Genomic DNA, 25380 nt, shown 5'->3' with positions numbered 1-25380 from the left:
AGCAGGGAGTCTGCTTCTCCCTCTCCCTCTCCTTCTCCCTCTGCCCCCTCCCCACCCCTCCCCTCTCCACCCTTATGCTCAAGCTCGCACACAGGGACACTAATAAATAAAATCCTAAAAAAAATAAAATGGGGAGACACTTGGCAGACACCACTTTAATCAAATGACTATGGTTAAAGTCACTATGACTAGTGAACTTTATTAACATTTCATACCTCATGTGATACAATGAATGAAAAGGGCACATTAATTCTATAGTATTCTTTTTTTTTTTTAAAGATTAATTTGACAGAGATCACAAGTAGGCAGAGAGGCAGGCAGAGAGAGAGAGAGAGAGGAGGAAGCAGGCTCCCTGCCGAGCAGAGAGCCTGATGTGGGGCTCGATCCCAGGACCCTGGAATCATGACCCGAGCCGAAGGCGAGGCTTTAAACCGACTGAGCCACCCAGGCGCCCCAATTCTATAGTATTCTTAACAAAATATATATCATCAGATAAAGAAAAGGGAGAACAAATACGAAATGGGAGAGGCAAGGGAGAACTCTGGAATTGGATTAAAAACTGAAGTGTCAGTATGTAGTTAATTTATAAAATGTAGTATTTACACATAAATGTGTTTCCTTGCTCTGCCAGCTAAAAGGGCCTAGGATGTGATATCACAAACTACTGAGCATACCCAGTTACCAGATTTAAGTTTCTAAGGACCATTAAAAAAAATTCCTTGGAAAAATGGCTGATTCTATGGCTCTGGAAGGATTTACTATAAAGTAAGAAAGTGCTCAAAACAAGTTCTGGTACATCAGAAGGAGCTAGATCTGATGGGGCTCCCCCAAGCCAAATCTCAGACATTTTAACATCAACATACATAAGTATAGTATCAGATTATAATCCACTAAATCTGAAAGTCTATACTTAAAATACTGCCACATGAATGATAGATGACATATAGATATACAGAGGATTCCTTACAATAAAATGGTGATATATGGGGGTGCCTGGGTGGCCCAGTGGGTTAAGACTCTGCCTTTGCCTCAGGTCATGATCTTAGGGTCCTGGGATCGAGCCCCGCATCAGGCTCTCTGCTCAGCTTCTCATCCCCCGCCTGCCTGCCTCTCTCCCTACTTGTGATCTGTCAAATAAAAAAAATCTTTTTTAAAAAATGGTGAAATATGTGTATCATGTAACAGAACTGAAAAATGAGTATTTTGTAGCCATCATAATAAAGATTGATTTAGACAAATATCAAGTGTTGCTAAGTCCGGAGGGAAATGGGATGTTTGACAACAAGCAAGATACTTACACAATCTTGAAGTTTTTCCCCACAGATTGCTTATTTCCCCACAAGGGAAAAAATAAACACTACAAGGTAAAGACACAGAATAATACTTCGGCCAACTGATCAAAATCAACATTGACAATTAGTTCCTCAGATGTGATATCCTCAAAAAGACATCACTTTTGTAGTATTTTGACTGGCAATACATAACCTTATTCTAATAGAAATTTATCTAGAAAACATGAGATAAACCCAAAGTGGAAAACATTTTATCACACACACAAGGCTATTTTTGTTATGGAGAACTGATTTTCATGATATCTGACAGTAGGGATCATATCTTTCACATTACCTGATAATTAAAGTTTAATAAACACTGGGTGGATACTCCCTGCATAGACTAAGATGCTAAGTCCCAAAGAGTGTCTTTATTTATCTGTTTTTGGCCCTAATTCACAGTGAAGATACAAAGCATAGTGGTTGGAAGAATAATGAATTTTTAAACTAAGTAAATAGAATTTGTTGGGACGCCTGGGTGGCTCAGTCAGTTAAGTGGCTGCCTTCAGCTTTGTTTGTCATCCCAGAGTCCTGGGATCAAGTCCCGCATTGGGCTCCTTCCTAGTGGGGAACCTGCTTCTCCCTCTCCCTCTTGCCTACTGCTCCACCTACCTCTGCTCTCTGTGAAATAAATTTAAAAATATTTTTTAAAAAAAGTAAATAGAATTTGTTTACTAAGTTACATAACATTCCACACTCTCAACTAAGTTTCTGAAAGCAAACTTTTTTCAAAACTTTTTAACACTATATAAAACCAGAGAATTAGAGAAATTTAAATGATCACTTCAAATACATAGTTATACACTATGAAAAGCCTTGTTTTCTGCCCCTCCCAAAAAAGAAAAACCACCAACAAAGTAAGTTGCAATAACAAGATTTATGGTACACTGCAGTTAGAACCCAACTTTATTGTTACAACTGATTTTTATTTACAGAATATAAATCTCTTCAAAAAGATACATTCCTTCATTTAATCAATGGTGAAAGGCCTTATTAAACAGAAATAAAGCCTAAACATCACTCATATTCAAACAGAAATACAAACGACTTCATTAAAAGTTTCTGAACATACAGCAAAAATGTATTTTTACTTAAGCAGTTACATGAATGAGGCTGTTTTAAATTTTCTTCACTGGCAACCCCATTTTTATCCACAGAACAAATTTTACACTTAAATTAACAGTAGTAAAAATGTAAAAATTAAATTTTAAACATGAAAATATGCAACGAAAAACAGGAAGTATCTCCATTACCAAACAGATTAACAAGTTCTCAGACACTCAGATACTTTCTGAGGCATATCAAAACACCTACATCAAAATTTGCATTCATTTGAGAGGTATCAATACATTTTCAGTGCTGAGACTATTTGTAGCACTTACAGTATATACAAAGCAGCATTATACTACTATGGTTCACATTTGATAAACACAAATTTAAGCTTTATGCCACAATTTTTCAATTCAACACACAGCTAACGCAGTGACAATTATTTATTTTGGTTGTTTTTTTTTCTTCTGAAACTCAATTAAGGAAATTATCACTTGAGAACATGGAATAATGCCATGTCTTATTTCTTAAGATAACAGTATTATTTTAAAAGTCAAATACTTCCTATCATGGAAACTTCACCTAGCTGTAAAAAGATTCCTCAATACAGTACAGTTAAAGTTTCCTCTTAGCGGATTCTACCAATTTATAGTTAGTTTTAATACATATAAACAACAGGAAACGTCTTCAGATTACTGGATAATAAAAATTTCAGTGTGTCACTACCTAAACTGAAGTAGCAGCACACCACAACCATGCCAAGTAAATCCTCTTGGCTCCTCCATTGTTTTGGGGGGGGTTTTCTCCAGGTCACAAAAGCTAGTTTACATGGATACTACCAGGTCTCAACCTATCTCTGAAAATTCCTTTATTAAAGAGTTTTGAAATTTAATTAATGAAACAACTCAAATCAGCCAGCTTCATCTTACCCTTCACTAACTAGTTGCAATACAACATGTAATGTTTTCAATTTTTTTAAACATTGTATGTTTTGTAAAATGATTAATGGTATTATACCATTAATGGGTAAGATGTAAACAAAAATATGCCTATATTTAGGGATTAAGAGTATTTTACAGATTAATTTTTCATAACTAGAAAAGCTGAAAGGTTCATAATGAACACAGATTTTACTTTAACCTGTTGTTTGATAACATCTATAGAATAGCAAGTGCATTAAGTACAGGAGAAAAGAGAAAGCAGATTTTAGGACAGAAACCTACAAAAAAGTTGAATTTGGGGTGCCTGAAACACAAAAGGATATTTTTCTATAAGCCTGTCATTTTTGCTCAAAGAGTTGAAACCTTCTATTTCAAATTATGATCCAGAAATGAAAGTTGTTTGTATAAAAACTGTGTTCAGAAAAATCTAATTCATTATGTAAGATACCTTACTGATTTCAGTTTTCAAGTGTTCAAGTAATGCAAACCCAAGCATTTTCTTTTATATCAACACAGTTACAGACTAAGCTTCAAAGATGAGGGAAAAAATCATTTAAAATAACTGATATGCTTTTCTGTCCAAAGACATCAAACCCAAAACATAACACTATAATCACACAAGTGACATGTAACTGGAAAAAAAAGGTGGTTCAATATAACTAACGTCTTTTTTTTTTTTTTAAAGAAAATAAAGCAAAACAGATTGCCTTAATATGTAGCTAAGTTTCCAGTCTAAGGACATTCTAAAATCTAGTAATCTAAGGAAGAAAAATCAGAGCAAATCAATTCTGAAATGAAGCGAAAGCTGCTTTACCACATATTTATAATTCATTTCCTTCTTGCATAATAATTACTTGTGTTTGCCTTTTGAGGAAAGTAGTGTAAGTTGCTGCCAATAACAAAATTCTCTTCCTAGCATAAAGCATTGGTACCTTTGTCTATCAACAGAATGACTGATTAATATCAGAATCTTAAGTCTATATCACTTTGGAATCCAACTAAAATGCTTTTTAAAAGCAATTTAAAGCAGAAAATCAAACTGATAGTATTCACAGTCTTATTATGTGTAATGATACAGAAATGTAATGATACAGAAATCTTCATATAATATAAAAAATAAGAAATCTATATAATTTTTAAAGTGAAGGTTTTTAATTTTTTAATTGAGAGTGCTTGGGGAAACTTTTTTCCTTTAAATCTGGAAGCTTAGTAACATATTTATAAGCTAAAACAAATATTTGTAGTTCAGCAAAGATGAAAATAGCAGTCATTAAAAGATTAGTCATGACTTACATCTTTTTTGTCTTTTACAATCCCCTAATGAACAACTTTATATTTAGAGAAGCCAAATGAGATAATCTTAAGTTGAACCAAGAGCTAGTATCATATCTCATATATATAGGATTTTGATTCACACAGAGTTGTGCAAAATTTCAAGTTTTTTTTTTTTGTAGAAAAAGGTAAACAACCTTGAAAATAGGAAAGGATAATACTTCAGTCTGCAATCATCACATTATATTTTTAATTTGCTTTAGCTTAGAATCATGACTCAAAAAAGTAGCTCTAGCAGTTAGTTTATCAATTTACTGCTCATAGGAATCTAATCTCACAAAAACTAATGGCCAACTAAAGAATGAAGAAAAGTCATATTAGGCACTGAGAGGCTAAATAAATAAGTACTGACATTAACAAAAACTGATAAACCCTATTTTTCCAGTTCCCCTTGTTATCCCACTATGCAGCCAGAACTTTTGGCTATTTCCAGTCTAAAACCAAAGAGCTGAATCATTTCCTTACCAAAAAAAGGAAAAAAAAAATCTACAAAAGAGAACGCAAAACAATACACAATCTCATATGCAAGATACAATTCACACTAGTTTACAATCTTTATTTACACTGTTTTATATACATTCCAGGCAGACCTAGCTGAGTTTTGTGCTCATGTTGATCTCAAATGACCATGTGAACAGTATGATTCACTACCACATCTCTCTGATTTCCAGAAAATCAGGTGGTAGCATGGGGTCAAGAGGGGGAAAAAAAAATATTACTGGTCAGGTAAGATCATATAAGTACGTAAGGAACAAAAGGAAAAAATGTGGAATTTTGCTTGTTAAAGCATCCAGGCCACTATGGTCTACTGACTGACAACAATGAGTACACATGAATGCCGCTCTCTAACAACCATTTTCATATTTACAAAATGAACTTACTACCAGCTGAGTCATTAGGTAAGGCATTCAAGTTCCTTAGCGTAACATAAAAAGGCAACAGACATCTCAGCAAGCCAAAGGACAAATTTTAGAGGGATGTTTTTCCTTTAGAATCCTTTAAATGGTGGATAAAAAGAAAAGCAATTTTGAACCCACTTATTAGTCTGCAGCATGATACCAAAGACCTGTACAGGATGTGGTAGCATCATGACACCCAATATCTAGCTAAGAGTGGGGAAAATATCTTATATGTCTCATTTTGTTTCCAACTTCCACTGCATACTCCCAGGGCTAAAGTGAAAGCCTCTATTCCCCTTTACATTCAGTTCTATATGAACCTCTCTGAAAAACAAGAGTATTACAGCTAGCAGCTACACACAGTCTACCAGCAAAGGCTCAGTGAATCTCTACTCAAGATAGTTGGAAGAATATGGAATAAGGTAGAAAACAGATCTTCTCTCCTCCCACAGTTCTCCAAGATATATATTGTTGCACTTTAAGAAGTCAGAAAGAAAAAAAAAAAAAAAAATAAAGGGTTTTTTAATATTTTTTTCATTGTCTAAAAAAATGTTCCAATCGCAGATGAAAATTCCACCAAAAACAATTCTTCAAGCTCACTCTAACATTATGTAAAAAGCTATCAATTAATTGGTTCCATTCATTTAGTCAATTAGGTAAAATTCTACTGATCCTATAATAATATGGTTTATAAAAACAGAAGTGAACATTTTAACATTGGGGAGGTAGAAAACAAATTTTAGTCTAACACTGTTATAGAAACAAGCAGATTTTAAGATTCTATTTATGTAACTAGAATTTACCATTTAAAATGGCCTTCAAGTGTTTCTACTTACTTTATTAGCTTTAAACATCTTGAGATAATCCAAGTATTTTAAAGCACTTATCTGAGTATATAAGTCATTTGGAATAATACATCAAACTCCCCAGAAGATTTCTCAGAGGATATATTTGTAGTTGCATATTCTGAATATGCAGATTCATTAAGTCAACTTTGTACATGGGCACTTATGTGACCAAAGTGCAAAGCCTGTCAGACTAATTTTCTAAGTTAACCATGACTGCTCAACTCCACAAACCATCAGTCTTCAAAACTTGAAGACTACTGATTGCAAAGATCTAACTTCCTTCCATATAGTAATTGCCACCCTCCTATTCCCAAAGAAAAAAATACAAATAAAACCAAGAGAAACTAAAACAGAAGCCCTCCTACCATGAATATTTCTGTTTAATTCACATTTTGTTAGATTTTAAGTGTATTAGATCAATGTCCTAAATGTTATTTCTTTTAACTGCTTTTAATTTATTTCTCTGAAGCTACATATATCACGTAATCATTTGCTATCATTCTAAAGACATGGAGCCAAATTGAAACATGAAACAAAGTGTTAAGGAATGAATCTGGAAAGGTAAAAAAGAATCTATCTAAATGCTATTTTCTTGTTCCCAAATATGATAACCATTCTTTGTTTCAGAAATTAGCATTTGTTCTAACTAGCTAAACAGACAGAAACAAAGAATATTTCAGTAAGTAAAATTTTTGGTAAAAAAAAAATGTGATATTATCAAATTTTAAGAACAAACTAGCAACTTAAATGACTGTATTTAGTATGTGAAAACATTATTTAATGCAGATTTTGGTAACATTAAATCATATCTATTCCAGGATTATAGGTAAATATTAATATTTATACTGTCAGACTATGTATGAAAGGATAATTTAAAGATATATTCCCCCCCAAGAAAAACACTTTCCAATATTCGATTCAAAAAGATGTACCACTAAAAGTAGACAGTAAATGTAATTCACCCTCATACACAGATATTTTTCTATGACCACCCTAAGTTATCTATACCAGTATCTGGCATTTTAAGAGTGAATGATTCATATTTCTTATAGTGTATCAAGATAAAAAGGTTACAATGAACACCTAGATTGTTTGCTAAAATTAAAATTCCTAAATTAAAACTTTAAAAAAATTTTTCTCTGGAACATTTTCATTGCTTACACTCAACCAACAGATGAAACAGATGAAAGCAGTCACAGAATTATGTTAAATTTATAATAAATAATTCACATATAACATAGATTAAATTATCAAAGAAAGGATTAAACAGACATATTTATACGTTTTGCAGATTTAACAAACTTCTAATCCACCACATACTGATAGCAGTAGGTATACTTCTTGACATCATTCAGTCTATTTAAAAAATAGATTGGTTGTTTAGAGGCATAATTTGTAAAGCAAGATAACCAAATTAAACAACAGAATTTTAACAAACACTGGCTTTTCAAAATTTCTTAAGAAAAGATACACAAGCATTGTTCAGCCACTTGAGAATAATCAAATTTCTTCTTTACTCAGGCACTTTTAATGCAGTAACTTCAGGCTTCATTTTAAAGTACTGGTTAAAACGAACAATTGCATACCTAGTGCGAAAAGAATAACAACAGAATTAATAAAAAAATGAAAAACTTAATCTTTCCTTCATTTTCCACTCACCCTTCTAAGCTGATTTTTTTTTTAAGTTTTAGGATTTTTCAAAGGATGTATTTTTAGTTTATTGCACCATCTACTGGACACTTTTCTAATACAGTATTTAACAGATTATACCAGATTTCCTAGCAGACCAATTATTTAAATGTATGCAACCCTTATAACATTTGATTGAGAATAATAACTACGGTGTAGTCTATGAGTCTTTTGTGTATGTTAAAAAAAAAAAAAAAGTAGAGACAAATGTAATACATACAGCACAATTAAACTTACCCAAGGAAATCAAAATCAATAGTGGAGTATTTGGCTTGAATCAAAGCCCACAATCCCCAAAAGAAATGAGAAGCCTAAAAAGGAGAAAAGGAAAATCAAGAATTATAATACACTTCTCTATAAAACAATTATCAAATAATGTTTCCCTTTTTTATCAACTCAATGCAGGATACTGTCTTGATGCTTTTTTTACATAAAATACTTAAAATACAGGTAATACTGAAGTGTACAGTAACCTAGATGGCTACAGATCACTTCTGTCCACACCAAAAGAGGTTAGACTGTATTATAACTGTTTAAAACACAGAGCCCAGGGGCGCCTGGGTGGCTCAGTGGGTTAAAGCCTCTGTCTTCAGCTTGGGCGTGATCCCTGGGTCCTGGGTCCTGGGTCCTGGGTCCTGGGTCCTGGGATCCGGGCTCTCTGCTCAGCAGGGAGCCTGCTTCCTCCTCTCTCTGCCTACTTGTGATCTCTGTCTGTCAAATAAATAAATAAAATCTTTAAAAAAAAAAAACAACACAGAGCCCAATTCCTGTAACTGTTTTGTGAAGACAGAGTTCAGCATAAGCCCTAATAGATATTGATTATAATTGCTAACAGGCTTTCCTATAAAATACATAATTACCAAAAGACTTTGTTTTTTGACATAAAAATAAAAACAAAAAGGGAAATCCAAATCTCAAAAACAAAAATTATTTAAATATTTAATTTCATATTTAAATATGAAAAATGTTCTAGACATGACAAACAACTGAAAACAATTTTTATTAGCCCAACAATTCTGCATAACCAACCATGACATAAAGTAACATGATTTTACTTATGTCAGAGAAAAATGCATCTTAATACTTTAAGAAAAACAGATGAATGTGTAGGAGCTGTAAAATAACTACTTGTATGTGTGCTGTACAATCTATTTCCAGTTAAACATGAAAATATTTTAAGATTCTGATAATAACTAATAAAACTTCACTTCCCTCAAAGCAGCCTACTCCAACTAGAAATATGCCAACTAGGAAAAAAAGTCTTAAAGATAAGGGTTTTATTTCAGCTAAATTCCCTATAGTAACAACAAAGGCAACTAAGAAGAAAATTGCTCCACAGCTGTGATCTTATTATTAAAACAACCAAACAACCCAATTTGACAGACGAAACAACAAGGTGTATGAGAAAGGATTCTTAATTTGAATTGAGAACTGTGGGGGTTCAAGTCCAGGTCCTGCCACTAACTCCTTTTTCAACTTTCAGTAAGTCACAAATTTTTAAGGACCAAATCATCACTTTAAAAATATGAGAAACTAATTATTAGCCATTCTGTATTCCACACAGGATTGTTTTAATGATTAATGGAAATTATAGATAGATGGATAGATGGATAGATATAAATTTTTACCCTCTAAAATGCTCTTTAAAGTATGTTGTAAAAATATCTATTTAAAAATTAATAATGCGCTTTGTGTTTAACTTCCCAAAAAAACCACTATCAGGATATATAACTTCCCATCAAATACAGATACAGAAAAGAATAAACGATGCAGTAAAGAGTAAACAGAAAGTACACGCACATGAAGCCTAATGGTTAACTTAAGAAAAAAAAAAAAAAAGCTGAGCTCTGGAGTCAAACTGCAAAAATTACTAGCTGAATGGCTTTGAGCAATTTAATTAACCCACCTATACCTCTGTTTCCCCATCTGTAAAATGAAGAAATGATACTATGCTTTATAATAATAAGAATTATGTATTGGTCTTCAACTACTGTTTCTGGCTCATAGTTCCCCAAATCCTTAGAATTTCATATTAAGAGCAATGGGAACATATTTTTGTTATAATATTTGATCTTGTATCTTAAGTTTCTAGAACAGTTCCAGAGCAATAAAAGTGAAAGGAAGTATCTTGTTATTCATAACAAGCCCCTTTCAACTACACCTGTTTATGTTAATGAGGTGACTTTTGGAAACCCCCTCCAGAGGAAGACTGGTTGCCAGGGGAACCAACCATGTGATCAGAGAGATGATCTTCCAGCCCCACCATCTCACCACCTTCAGGGAGGGGAGAAGTGAGACTGAGTTCAGTCTTTCAATGGCCAATGTTTTAATCAATCTTGCCTAGGTAATTAAGTCTCTATATAACCCAAAAGGAAGGGGTTCAGAGAGCTTCCAGGCCCAGTGAACCAGAACACATCTACAAGCTAGAGGGTGGTTACACCCTAAGCTCTTGGAGAACAGAAGTTCCTGTGCTTAGAACCCTTCTGGACCTCGCCCTAATTACGTCTTCATCTGACTGTTCTTCTGCATCCTTTATGATAAACTGATAAACATAATTAAATGCCTGAGTTCTGTGAGCCACTCTAGCAAATTATTTCCTCCCACAGAGGAAGTTTTGGAAACCTCCACTTTATAGCCAGTAGGTAAGAAGGATAAGGAACAAGTGAGACTTGAGACTGACATCTGAAAAGGAAGACAGTGGGCTTGTTAAGTCTGAATCCTTAACCTGTGGGATCTGACACTTACACAGAATTGTAGGACACACAGTCATGGCTGAGAATTGGAGAACTACTTGGTGGTGTGGAAAAAACACACACTGGAACCTAGTCCTTATATCCAGTATGTAACAAACATTCAATAAAATGCTAATATTATATAAAATAAAAATGATAAAAATAATAAAAATTTTCAAAAATGGTCTTCTCTCTACCTGAGGAAGTCTCAAGTATCAAGAAGTGAATTATGAGAAAAAATGAACCTTCCTTCTTTTTAAAGTATAGAACAGTGATTCTCAACCATGGGAAATTCCTGAGGCCCAAAACTATTTTTTTTAGTATTATTAATGTGTTACTTGCCTTTCTATTTTAACATCTGCACCGATGGTTTAAAAGCAATGGTGGATGAAGCTAATGGTACCATACAGTATGTCAAGGCAGTGGCACCAAACATACACACACACAAACACATACACACATCATCACGACACACAGTAAATAAAAGGCCCGTCTCACTAAAGAATGTCTTTTATGAAGCAATTGAAACTATTAATTTTATTATATTTCTACCCAAAGGAGGAAGATTCTTTCAAGGAAAAACATTTATAACTGAGTTATGAGCTGAACTTGCTCCACTGTTTAATGGAACATCATTTTTACTTGAAAGAATAACTGATATTCGAACTAGTTATTAGACTTGGGCATTTGGCAGATATTTCTCAGAGATCTGTCATTTCAGTGAAACTAATTGACAGTAACTGTTGCCAATCATAGTCTTCAAGTATTCAACCTAAAATTAGAACTTTGGAAAACCTATATTTGACTCTGTGAGTTTCACGGCTTCTCAATACAGTACTTAAAACTTTTTCTAATGATACTAATTGTGGTATCAATGGATGTGATATTTTTATATCACATAAGGAGATGTATCAACATTTGTAAGATCTATACAACTCAAATCCATATTTTCCAAATAATGCTTACTAATTACAAAATCACACACTGCTAAAAGAGCCATTGGAGGGGCGTCTGGGTGGCTCAGTTGGTTAAGCAACTGCCTTCGGCTCAGGTCATGATCCTTGAGTCCCAGGATCAAGTCCCACATCTGGCTCCCTGCTCAGCAGGGAATCTGCTTCTCCCACTGACCTCTCTCCTCTCATACTCTCTCTAATATTCTCTCTCTCTCAAGTAAATAAATAAAATCTTAAAAAATAAAAATAAAAAATAAAATAAAAGAGCCATTGGAAGTATATATAAAGCAATGGTTTATAATGTACTGAAGTACAAAAAGTTAACTGATGTTTTCAGACTGCACATTACAACTAACCTTTAGGAAATGATTACTTGCTGAGTTTTGGTGAAGTATCAAAAAGAATATCCACAATTATCTGAAAAGCCAAAATATTCATCTCTTCCAACAACACATATGTGAAACAGAACTTTCTTTATATACTTTAACCAAACCAGTATGTTGCAACAGATGAAATCTAAAAGTAGATATAAGAATCTAGCTTTTATTAAGCCAGACATTACAGAGCTTTGCAAAAGTCTAAATAATGCCATTCTTCTGGTTTTTGTTTTGGAAAAGTTATTTTTCATTTAAAATGCAATTTTTTTTTTTTTAACTCATTTCTTTTGGGGGGGAAAGAAGCAGGAGGGGTAAAGGGAGAGGAAGAGAGTATCTCAAGTAGACTTCACGCTGAGCGTAGAGCCCAAATGCAGGGCTCAATTCTACAATCCGGAGATCAGAACCTGAGCCAAAACCAAAAGTCAAATGCTTAACAGGCTGTGCCACTCAGGCATGCTTCTAAGTTTATTATTTTTAAAAATATTTATTTAATAAATATTTTCAATTTGTTTTAACTTTCAATATGATAAATTTTGATAACTAACCTAAATAAACAAAAGCTCATAGAGGTATTCAAAAAAATCTGGACGTCTAAAGGGGGAATCCTGAAACCAAAAAGTTTGAGATCCACTAGTCTAAATCACCTAGACATACTTTAAGTAATACAAAAATCTTCTGTGGATGCTACTGTAATCTCTTCTATTGGGCTAGTTCTGTAAGTAGAAAAGACTGAAAGTGGGAAATTCGACACCTAAAAATAGTATCAAACCAGCTCTTCCCACCATCTCAAGCAACATTCATTCATATAAGTAAGTGATTCTACACTAGAGGATTATGTATAAAAAACTTCACAAAAATCTCATTTTGGCAGATAACACCTTTTATAGGGTGAAAAATGAAAAATTTATGTGTAACATGACAGTCTTAAATGGATGAAAAAGAAATGCAGGAAACAGTCCGTTAATTATTTGTACTCCCCAAAGAGAATATTTAAGTCCAAATAAAATAATGTAATAATGTTGTGTGATTTACCTATTTCCTTCAGATTTGGAAATTACAGATATTTAAGACTATCAAAGGGCATTTTCATTTCTAGGCTACTCATCTCTGCAGCAAAGAAAAATTCAAGGATTTTTATGATGAAAAAAATAACTAAAATGTATCCTTTCTTAAAAATCCCTAAAAACTTAGAAATTATCCAAATTCTAAAATTTCCAAAGTCTAAAAACAATGTGTCTAAAGACTCTGAATAGCTTTAAAAACCTGTATGTATACGCCAGTTGATTTTATAGTGCAAATACCTTGTTTGCCATCTTATATTAGTTACAGTAAACAATCAGTGAAACATGAAGTCTTCGGCAATAAACAAACATTTGATCAGCCATTTTCAAGGGCACCTGCGTGGCTCAGTCGGTTGAGCATCCCATTTGGCTCAGGTCATGATCTCGGGGTCATGGGATGGAGCCCTGCACTGGGTTTCATGCTCACTAGGGGTGGAGTCTACCTGGGATTCTCTCCCTCTCCCTCTCTACACCTTTCCCTGCCTCTGTGTGCATGTGTGTGTGTGCATGCATGTGAACACACACACGTACTCTTTCTCTAAAAATAAATAAAACCTTAAAAAAAAAAACCTCTTTTCCCCACTTATCAAATCAGTTTTATAATATATGTATATGCTGTCTTCGTGACAAGTCATCAAGGAAGGAAGAGTCCCAAAAGAGGAACAGTATTTAAGACATGTCCAAATGGACCAAGAGGAACTTGCTAAAGGATGCAGGGAAAGGGCATTCTAGGTAGGAAGAAATAACTATAAAAAAGGATACAGGCTTCAAACATGGAGTGTACAGAAAACAACATGACTCTGCTAGAGCAGAAATGGGAGGTAGAAAATGGGAAGTAAGAATTTGAAGAACGTTATCATTTGGATTTCACTCTGAAGGTCACAGGGGACCATAAAGATTGAAAGTGATACAATTAGATTCATGAATTAGATCTAGTTATTAAGAAGATAACTTTTTAAGTGTACAGGATGAAATACAGACCGAAAAAAACCTGGAGGCAAAGAGACTGGCAAAGGCTAACACAGGTGAGAGATTAAGAGCTTAATCCTTAATCGAAGGTTATACAACTAAGGAGAAAGGGTTAGAATTGAGAGAATTTTAGGAACTGGGAGTAACAAAACTTGGAAATAGAAAAAAATATGAGAATGAAGAGGAACAAAAGACATAAAAGAAAATTCCTTCTTCCCTGGTTTCAGAAAACAGAATTCAGATGGTATTTTAATTACATCAAGATGGAATAAAGAATAAATAATGGGACAGAGGACTCGGTGCATGAAATAAAATTCAAGTCTGGACATACTCCACTCAATTACTAAAGGAACACCAGACAGAGACAGATAGATACTGACTGGGAGATTGACATAGGAAAGAAATTCAACTTGGGCTCATTAACAGAAAGGACAATAAAAGTCATGGAATTAGGGGTGCCTGAGTGGCTCAGCTGGTCCTGGGATCAACCCCAAGTTAGGCTCCCTGCTCAGAGGGGAATATGCTTCTCTCTCTCCCAATGACCCTACCCCTGCTCCTGCCCTCACTTGTGCCAGCTCTCTCTAATGAATTTTAAAAATCTTAAAAAAAAAAAAGCCATGTAATAATTAGATTACCCAATGAAAGTACATGAAGTGAAAGGAGAGGGGAGAGGAGCCCAAATTCAGGACACCAGAGAACACCAGTATTATAAGAGGATCGGGAGAAGAGGAAGAAAAGGAAGAGTCAGGGAAGGAAACTGAGCAGAAAAACACAAATGAGAAGAACCAAGGAAGAATAGTTATCACAAAAAGTAATGAAAGAGAAAACTGTAAACATCAATGGTAAATACTGTTAAATGATATGGGCAGAGCAAGTAAGATTAAGTTAAAAAAAAAAAAAAAAGACAAAGTTTAAACTGGACTTAGTAATTATGTCATTACTGGTAACCCGGACATGAACTTTTTTTTTTTTTTTAAATAATGATGGGAGAAGACAAGACAGCAATGGTATGAGGAGGAATGCATGAAAGATGAAAAAGAAAAAAGATTGAGGGTTTGCTTTTATTTCCCCCTACCTTCCCAATTATTTACTCATTCAAACACCTGAGAATGTGACAGACATTTACTAAATGATTATGGGATGAAATTAAGAGTTGGTAAGAGAATTACGTAAACTGGCTAGCTTAAAAAACAAAAAAAACAGGGGCGCCTGGGTGGCTCAGTGGGTTAAAGCCTCTGCCTTCGGCTCGGGTCATGATCCCAGGGTCCTGGGATCGAGCCCCGCATTGGGCTCTCTGCTCAGCAGGGAGCCTGCTTCCTCCTCTCTCTCTGCCTGACTCTCTGCCTACATGTGATCTCTGCCTGTCAAATAAATAAATAAAATCTTTAAAAAAACAAACAAACAAACAAAAAAAACAAAAAACCTACAAAAACAATCTTGAAAAAGAAAGGCAGATACATCAAATCTCAGGAGAATTAGTAATCTCAGTAAGAGGGGTTGATGAAGCCAAATGTGAGCATTCATCTAAAATTCTGTTATATTGTTTCTATTCTGAAGATGGAAAAGAGCCCCTGACGCAAGAAAGTAACCCACCTCAAAAGAGAGAGGACTCGGGACGCCTGGGTGGCTCAGTTGGTTAAGCAGCTGCCTTCGGCTCAGGTCATGATCCCAGCGTCCTGGGATCGAGTCCCACATCGGGCTCCTTGCTCATCAGGGAGCCTGCTTCTCCCTCTGCCTCTGCCTGCCATTCTGTCTGCCTGTGCTTGCTCTCTCTCCCTCTCTCTGACAAATAAATAAATAAAATCTTTAAAAAAAAAAAAAAAAAAAAGAGAGAGAGAGAGAGGACTCCAGCACAATTTAAACTAGAAGAGGAACTCAAACCAAAGATGGCTTCAGAACTGGTTCTCAATGGTTTCTTAATGAGGAAAAACTGGACAATGGTATGAGAATCTCAGAGTATAATAAACTTACTATATAATGATTATATAAAACTAAAGATTGTGTAAATTGACATGCTAAGTGAGAAGTATTATTTAAAAAGTACTGAAGTTTTATATCTCATTAACCACCCTCTAATTCTTTTTCTGTAAGATCTTCTACTGAACGTGACGTTTCGTGAAATATGTTTGCTGTACATTTCATATATATATATATATATATATTTTTTTTTTTTTTAAGATTTTATTTATTTATTTCACAGAGAGAGGGGCCACAAGTAGACAGAGAGGCAGGCAGAGACAGAGAGGGTAAGCAGGCTCCCTGCTGAGCAGAGAGCCTGATGCGGGCCTCGATTCCAGGACCCTGAGTTCATGAACTGAGCCAAAGGCAGAGGCTTAACCCACGGAGCCACCCAGGCACCCTCATATATTCTTTTTTTAAAAATCAGGTTAAATAGTGTTTTTTTTTTTTAATCAAGTTAAATAAATTTCCTTCGAATTCTAATCTGCTAAGATATTTAAAATAGCAAAAAAAAAAAAAAAAGATATTTAAAATAGCGATGGGTGTTAAATGTTACCCGAAAAGAAGTATTTTGTACAAATTATTTGCCTTTCCAAATAATTAATACATTGAAGAGATGCACTGTTTTCTTCTTCTTTTAAGCCTCCAATCTATATGACCCAAAGTAATAATAATTAGTAGATATCTGATTAATGGATATGTATAAAAAACTTGATAATCAAACCAGAAGTAATTATTTTTCAATACCATGTATATATAACAACTACAGTACCCAAAGGTGCTAATTTTTTTTTTTTAAAAAGATTTTATTTATTTGACAGACAGAGATTACAAGTAGGCAAGAGAGGCAGGCAGAGGGAGAGAGGAGGAAGCAGGCTCTCCGCGGAGCAGAGAGCCCGATGCAGGGCTCGATCCCAGGACCCTGGATCATGACCTGAGCCAAAAGCAGAGGCTTTAACCCACTGGGCCACCCACGTGCCCCCAAAGCTACTAAATTTTTATCATCAAAAGTTTATAAGGGAACCCCAGTTAGCTCTCTTAATAGTCAGCAGTGGTTCTGTTTGACTAACAATTTATAAGCTATGTGGACTTTTTGTGGAAATTAATAAACTAATGCATTAGGAACAATTTATGTTAATGGGTACATAAAAAAATATAAATTATAGCAACAATAATATTCCTCGTGTTAATATAGAAATTGGCTAAACAGAAGTATTACAGTGATTCTCAAGTTCATTAAATGACCTTGTGAGAATGAAAACCCTACATTCCCTACTTTAAGATCATCCTTAAATAGAATATATAGAAGCAGCAGGCATCCTAGTACCAGCTGGAGAGCATGCCATTAATTTAGTCAACACTTCTATTGAAAGTAGATACCAGAACAGGAGTCAAGTTTCAGCACACCCTCTTCCTGAGATGTATTCTGAATGGCTCTGGGAAAATGTCGCTCTTAAGACAATGCAAACAGTAACCCATGAGCCATCAACAGGGTCTATTTGTAAAGACAATACAGCAAATATTCCCCATGTCAACTGTACCAAATTATATTAAAACTAAAAAAATAAGTAGTTAAAATAACTTCAACCTAGTATTCACTTGTGTTAACACCTTAGCTGAAAGCTCATTCTAATTTATCACATCAATCTCAAAAGGTAATTTAAATGAACTATTATTTAAAAAATAAATGTGCTTGAGAGTACAGAGAAGTAGGTCTAGAAATAACTGCTCATCAAAAGAAGATGAAGACAAAATACTGGTTACGTTATGAAAACATAAGTCTACTGGCTCTTCCAATCTACTTTTAACATCTTAAGATGTGATGATTAAACATACTGTGGAAAATCTCATTTCCCATAAATCTGTTTTTGATTATATGATTTTTGTAACATAAAGAAAGAAAATAGATATAATATAAAGAACTGTCTCACAATTAACCTTAACTCTAACTAGAATCCATTCATTAAATAATTACTGGGCACTTACCATGTGGGTAGGCACTATTATTCTAAAGGTTAGGGATACATCAGTGAATGAAACAAAATCTCTGTCCTCAAAAGCATTACAACAGAGGAACTATAAACAATAGTGTTTTGTCCTTATTTGAACAAAAACGCTCAGAACTCAAAAAGGGAAACTTTTAGAAGATGATGAAAATTTAAAAGCTTTTTAAAAGTATATTAAGAATCTTACGGGGCGCCTGGGTGGCTCAGTGGGTTAAGCCACTGCCTTCGGCTCAGGTCATGATCTCAGGGTCCTGGGATCGAGTCCCGTATTGGGCTCTCTGCTCAGCAGGGAGCCTGCTTCCCTCTCTCTCTCTCTCTCTCTCTCTCTCTCTCTCTCTCTGCCTGCCTCTCCATCTACTTGTGATCTCTCTCTGTCAAATAAATAAATAAAAATCTTTAAAAAAAAAAAAAAAGAATCTTACAAAAAAAAAAATCTCTCATTGTTTATATTTAAACTTACCAATGCAAACTGGTTGACCTGAATGAAGAGTACTTCCACCTCCTTTTCAGTAACTTCAGTCCCAAAGCCCTTAAATTCTTTGTATGCTTCAAGGTAAGAACGCAACCACTGGCCCTGTAGTTGTCTGTCTGGATAGAGACTATAGTCTACATCACTCACACCTGAAATGGAAAAAAAGTACACTAAAGATTTTAAAAACACATAATCTCCTATATACTTTAATAATCCTTAAAGGAATCCTAAAATAACTAGATGTTAATAGCATTTATTAAAATAATAAACCAAAAAATCATAATGTATTCCAACTTAAATTCTAACGCACAATACATTTCACCATCATAATCAATTCTTAGTGCTTCAATTTCTCCTCAAAGTGTGAAAGCTTCAACCACCCACAGAAGCCCCAAATCTTCATTTTAAGCAGCACTTCAGGAAATTCTTTTGCACACTAATAATATTTAGAGCATTTCCTAGAACTGCAGCTCTAAAAACATTTTTACCATTACTCACAGAGTAAGAAATACATTTTATATTGAAACTTGATACACTCCCTTACCATTAAGTTCCACAAAAAATATGTACCCTAACTATACCTTCAACTCTGGTATTTTCTAATTCTTTCCTTCTCCATTCCTTGCTTTAAAATAATTACCCCACAAATCTGATTTTAAGATGTGCAGTTTGAAAAATGCTAACTTAAAAAATAAAGTTCATAGTATTTTGCCTAACACTCAACGTTCTTCTTAAGTTGATCCAAACTTTACTTACCTGGTCTTATAACCCAAGCCCTAAATTCTCCTTCATGAGTTTATATCCTACAAGCAGGTACATTCACCTTGACATTTTCTTCCTCCTTCCTGCAGTGCCTTCCTTTTGTTCTATCTGCACATCTCAAATTCTACCTAACTTGCAAGCTTTAGCTTGATTTTTTCCTACAGAAAAATCATACTAGGATCACCGTAGTTTCCTCTTTCAGATCGACAGCAGTGACTACCCACCATACCAACAAGGATATGGTGGTATCTCATACACGCACAGCTCTCTTCCCTCCCTACAGATATGTGAAAATATATACAGCACATGAGTGGGGATATTAGCATGCGTATGAAAAGTTTGGTATAGGGAAATAACTGAAAACATGTAAATTAAAACCCCTTCCAATATTTTCCTAGTCATCTCATATACACACAGCTCTCTCCCTCCCTACAGATATGTGAAAATATATACAGCACATGTGTGGGGATATTAGCATGTATATGAAAAGTTTGGTATAGGGAAATAACTGAAAACATGTAAATTAAAACCCCTTATAATTTTTTCCTAGTCATAACCTAAAGTATATGAAAATATAGAAATGCATGAATGTATACAAATAGAAATTCAGCAATGAAAAGTTCCTACAAAGTGTAAACCATATAGGAGAATTTCCTAATCTTTAGTTTTAGAACATTTTGTGTGTTTCCAAATATAGTCATAAAATGTATTTTAAATTAATTCCTTTTAAAATAAACCTGAAACTTTTATACTTGAGAGTGATAAAAGACTAATTTTCAGGGGTAAAATGGAAAGCTTTACAATTATTCATAGCCAAAGACAAAAAAAAAAAAAATTATTGAGCTTCTTATTCCTAAAGTTCAAGTATACCATGAAAATAACAAAGTCTTTTAAATGATTTTTTAATTTTAAATCCAAGTTCTCTGTATTTTACTGTGATCTTGGTAAATTACTTTCTCCATTTGTAAACTGGGAATAACCTAACTGATAGGAATGTGGAGGAAAAAATGAGATGAGATTTATGAAGCACCTTATACTACATCAGGTCTTACTCTAAGCCACAAGTATTATTTCTTTTCTTATTTTCCTTAAGGAATTAAGGAAAGGGTCATCTCTTCTTCCTCCAGTAATAAACAAAAACAAAGAGCAAGGTCAGAAAAAGGTTAAAAAATATTGTTCCTACTCCCAGGTGAACTTCTCTAAGGAAAAACTGCAAACCAAAACTACAATTCTAAAGGTATCATTTCAAAGTTATATATGTTGCTCCACTAGTTAAGCCTGGATTTTACCTGCAAATTCATTGAAATGATTTCCGATATCATATGCCAAGTAGTTGTATCCAGAATATTCATAATCAATGAACTGAACATCACCTATGTGAGACACAAAAACAAAGACATAAGAAATCATATATAAGATGAGAAAATCCCTATGCTATTTGTAATTAAACAGCTTCCAAAATTTTGTCTCATTGTATGTGCTTGGTTACATGCACTTCTGAGACAATACAGGGTAAGGCTGTGAATTTTATGGCAATGAGCTTTACAAAATTCAAATTATATACTGTCAACAGCTTCTCTGTGAACATTAATGTCCACTATATTAAAGAAAAGTCAAAATAATCATTCTCCAAATTCAAACAAAAGCAAAATATCTCTTTCACCACAAGGGGGCATCAGTCACTTAAAAATTCAAGTTTAATTAGAAATGAAGTTAATCTTTGAAAACTGTTAATAAGCTATCACAATTTTAACAAAGTATGATACTCTGAAAGTAAACTGACAAGCTACTTTACATATATAAATCAAATATAAACTTTAAAAGACTTAAATTCTGTGAACCCTGCAGTTATGCTATCATACTAGATGACAAACTTAACAATATCCCTAATTTAAGAAATCAGTTGCTATAAACTCTTATTTTCCTGCAATGCTACGTAAATAAGATTTCTAATAGTATACCTGAGCAGCATTAAGGTGGTTGTTTTATCTTTTAAAAAAAACAAAGGTATAGTCATTTATAATAAACTTTTTTTGAGAAATTTTTACATAAGCTAGATTCCTATTCTAAATTAATGCTAAATATATATGCATATTTCATTATATTTCTCCAAAGACAATCCTGTTCCACCTGCCCAAGGGACAGACTCCTGCTCAGGAACATTCATTTTTGAGTACTAAGTATTATAGAGGGTTTGTCTCAACAAAGATACAGGTCCTTCTTAAAGAGAGATAAGAGAAAAAGTTTGAGAGAGAGAGAGAAAGTTAGAGACGTTAAAAAAATAAAAATAAAAATAAAAATGGGTCACTGTCAACACCAGGCATCACAAACTCAAAGGCTTACAGGGTCATACAGTTAAAATGGATACACGAACAGAGATGGCTGTAAGAACAGTTTCTAAGCAGCTTATATTGAGAAAATGCATAGCAAATGCCTAGTTACACTGTCTTTTAAACATCAAACTAAAGGAACGAAACAAAATCCTGGTCTGCACGCAATGGCATTTCCTAAATAAAAGAACTCTTGAACTATATCATCTTGATACAGATATATATATGTTTAATTTAGGGGTATATGTTGAGCATATCCAAACTCAGAAAAAGAGAATTACATGACACAAAAATATCATGGCAAATGGAGTATTTTACATAAAAGCAAAAAAGTTTTTAATGTAATTGCATTAGTATGTAATTCTGAATTTGTATAAATAACAGTCAAATCTAGAGTAAATTAAGTGAGCATCTCCAAAGTATCGAAACCATTATCAAAACCTACATACTGACAAAATAAATATAAAGTTTTAAAATGTTGGTGACTACAATAAATCACTGCAATTCAACCACCACAAGTATTATAGTCTTGAATTCAAAAAACTATCCCACAGAAAATCTTAAAGTTAACCAAATCACTTGACTAAATTGCAGAAAGTGAGAACATGTTTTAGAGTTTGTTCTAGATACCACTGGGAATAAGAGGGTGAAGACCACCATCATGATTAAATACTCTGCACCCATGAAAAAAAGTTTCATTTTCAAACTTAATCTTAGCCAAAAGGCCGAGAAGCGAGAAAAGTTTCATTTTCAAAAATTATTTGATGACCAGGAAAATTACAAATGTTATATGAAAAAAAGATACAAAATAGTAAACACAGTGATCCAAATTATTAAAATATTATGCCTGGAGAGAGAGAAAAGAACACATAATGCATAGGGGGAAAAAGATGAATGGAAATTAACCAAAACAATACGTTTCAACTGGTTTCTTTACAGGTGAGAGACAAGTGACCTTTTTTCCCTTGTATTTTAAATTACTTACAATAAACATTACTTTTAGAAGGAAAAAAATGACAGTTTAAAAAGATTATGAATTCTCTAAACAAAATTGTCAATAGATAAGAGACTAATAATAAACAGTGATCTGGGATATACCTATCCAGCCAGCCTAATGAAATCAGGATTCAAGAAGATTCAACAGGTTGCACAGCTGAGCCAACCAAACAGTTTTAATACACAGGTTTTTTTAAATTGCAGCTGTTGACTGCTTTAACTCTTTAAACACAAATTCTTGTAGAGCTCATATTAACTGTTACATGCCAATAAAAATACACAGCCCAGTCCTGAAGCTTACTTTTGCCACATAAACAGAAGCTTCAATTTCGATTTTCAAAATTATATTTAGAATTTGGCAAATACAGTTAAAATGGCAGGTAAAAATGCCTGCTTGTAAATACAATTTAAATAAAGCATAGATCATTTTAACAAAAGCTAAAAATCTGTTTCAGTATGAAAATTTTAGCAATGACTTTTTGCAGTAGCATTAATTCATTAAAACTAGCCTTTATTTTTAAATGCAATGTTGAGTTTATAAATAATGAAATTTAAAAAATAAGAAAATGAAGCTAACAAGATACAGATGAGGCTGTTACCAGGCTCCGTGCATGTGAACAAGTGATGCGATAAACCTCCAGTCAGTGCGTTTAAGAAGCACGGGGTGCGCCGCCACATGGCAGCAACAATGGCATACCTAATCTGTAGCAGATGAAGAAAATTTGGCAAACTCACATTTTACAAGACACAAAGCTTAAAAGGAAAATTGTTTTAAAAAAAAATCTGTATTAACTATTCTTTTTTCAAACTATGGCAAACAAAGTGGAACTCAACCTTAAATTTAATCTTCTGCAACAAAATAAAATTAAAGAGGCCTACTTCACTTATTTTGGGTGCCAGAAAAATCAAATTACTGGAAAATGGTTTCCTACTAACAGAAAACTTTTTTCCTTGTATAAATTTAACTTCTGATTTCTTAAATTTCCAATTGTTGAGAGGAACATCCACATCACAATTAAAAATTAATTGCTCATATGAGACAACTATCTTGTTAAATTCTTTAAGACATGAATTTTTAATTGAGGTTTCAAGGGTGGAAAAAAATGAGACTACTCCCTAAATTTTCTTTTACAAAACTTTATATGTATGTTCATTTTCTGAGGGCATTCTCAAATTTCTAGAAACTCAAGGGATCCCTGACCTCTAAAAAAGTAAAGAAGCACTGCTTTAAGGGTTAAGACTATGTATTATTTATCTTTAGCACACTGACTGCACATAAGGGGTAAATCATAAGATTAATGAATAACATTATATCCCGATTTTTCAAAAGCTACATTTTTCTTTTCATTACTTTATTTCCTGTGTATCTTCACAGAAATGAAATCCACACATTACTGAGTTTAGTTGTTCAAATCTTAGTGCAGCTGAAAACAGTCAGCCAATTTTTAAAGTACTTCAAAACCCAAAAAATTAATTTATTAGTTAAGGCTATAAAATTCACATGCTACATTTGTTTGGCTTCCCTTATTTTGTTAAGGAGAAAGGGATAAAAATAAAAAGTAAAATAACCAATATGAGAACTTGAAAACCTTTTCGACTCACTCTACTTACTCTGCAGTGTTAGGTAAGGCAGAAAGAGAACAAAGAGAAAAAATAACCACAATTACAGTACGGTTAGCAAAATGCTTTTTCTCTCATACAATGAAAGGGAATATTCTGCTCTGAGAAACTTTCCCTTCATCCCTCACTCTGGTGTCCAGTAGTACCTGTGTATAGCTTCACCACAACACTCATCATTCTGAACATAAATATCTGTTTCATGATCTGACTCCTCCACTATATGGAATATGGCTTCCTGGAAGGACACTAGGTCCCTTTCATTGTTCATCATGCAATCCACACAGTAATCTCTAGCACACAGTAAGTATTTAAATGCTTATAAATGGAGGGTTTTGCACAGAATGCTAGACACAATCATAACACACATATTTAAATGGGTAGTGGCAAAGAAGGAATAAGCATTAAACACTAAGAACAAAGTATGGCATTTCTGACATTCTTATCCATGTATATGCTTGGACATATAGTGGGATGAATGAATGAGAAAGAAAAAACACTGAGCTAGTAACTATTTTAGGCAGCTCTTCCTTTATAGTTCAGGTTTTTATAGTCCATTTAAGCTTTCGATAACCTGATTTTAAGGGTATTTTATTTGATGGTAAACAGTAACCAGAATACACGTTAAACAAGGTTAAGACTATCCTTCATAAAAACTTCACCTTGGAAAGTACAGGTTACCAAATATAAAAATAAATTTGTATTTACTTAAATTTTAAAACAAAACCAACAACAAAAAAAACCTGTCATTAAAATATCAATGAGACAACCAAACCACAATATCTTTCATGAATACTAACTAGAGTGGGAAGATTTGGAGCCAATCAAGTGACTGAGAATGGTGCCTCACACATTTTTTATTTATAATGTGTAAATGTATAAACTCTAAAGAAAAACCTGATTTACATTATAATTCCCAGAAAAAGCTTTCTTTTTCTTCCACTCATGTATATTTCTTTAAAATAGCTGTAAATCAGCATCTTGTATTTCACTGACAGTGAGGAAAAAAAAAATTAATGACTGCCATTACTGAAATTTAAAGTTCTGTAATTAGAT

The 25380-nt window shown here is 33.7% G+C and overlaps 1 protein-coding gene across 1 annotated transcript in view; it reads right to left on the bottom strand.

Moving 5' to 3' along the window:
- Positions 1-2193: 2193 nt before the first annotated feature.
- Positions 2194-25380, bottom strand: part of LOC111159948 (ethanolamine kinase 1) — a 67657-nt gene continuing 44470 nt past the window's right edge. The window contains 4 exon segments of the mRNA XM_022522653.1: positions 2194-7987; positions 8328-8401; positions 18608-18768; positions 20671-20754. Of these exon segments, the coding sequence (XP_022378361.1) occupies positions 7915-7987; positions 8328-8401; positions 18608-18768; positions 20671-20754 (392 nt within the window). The 3' untranslated portion in view covers positions 2194-7914.

Source organism: Enhydra lutris, unplaced genomic scaffold (assembly GCF_002288905.1).
Source record: "Enhydra lutris kenyoni isolate GAN:26980312 unplaced genomic scaffold, ASM228890v2 scaffoldscaffold72, whole genome shotgun sequence".
Taxonomy (NCBI): Eukaryota; Metazoa; Chordata; class Mammalia; order Carnivora; family Mustelidae; genus Enhydra; species Enhydra lutris.
Note: the sequence above shows the minus strand (reverse complement) of the source record. Positions and strands in the feature narration are given on the sequence as shown.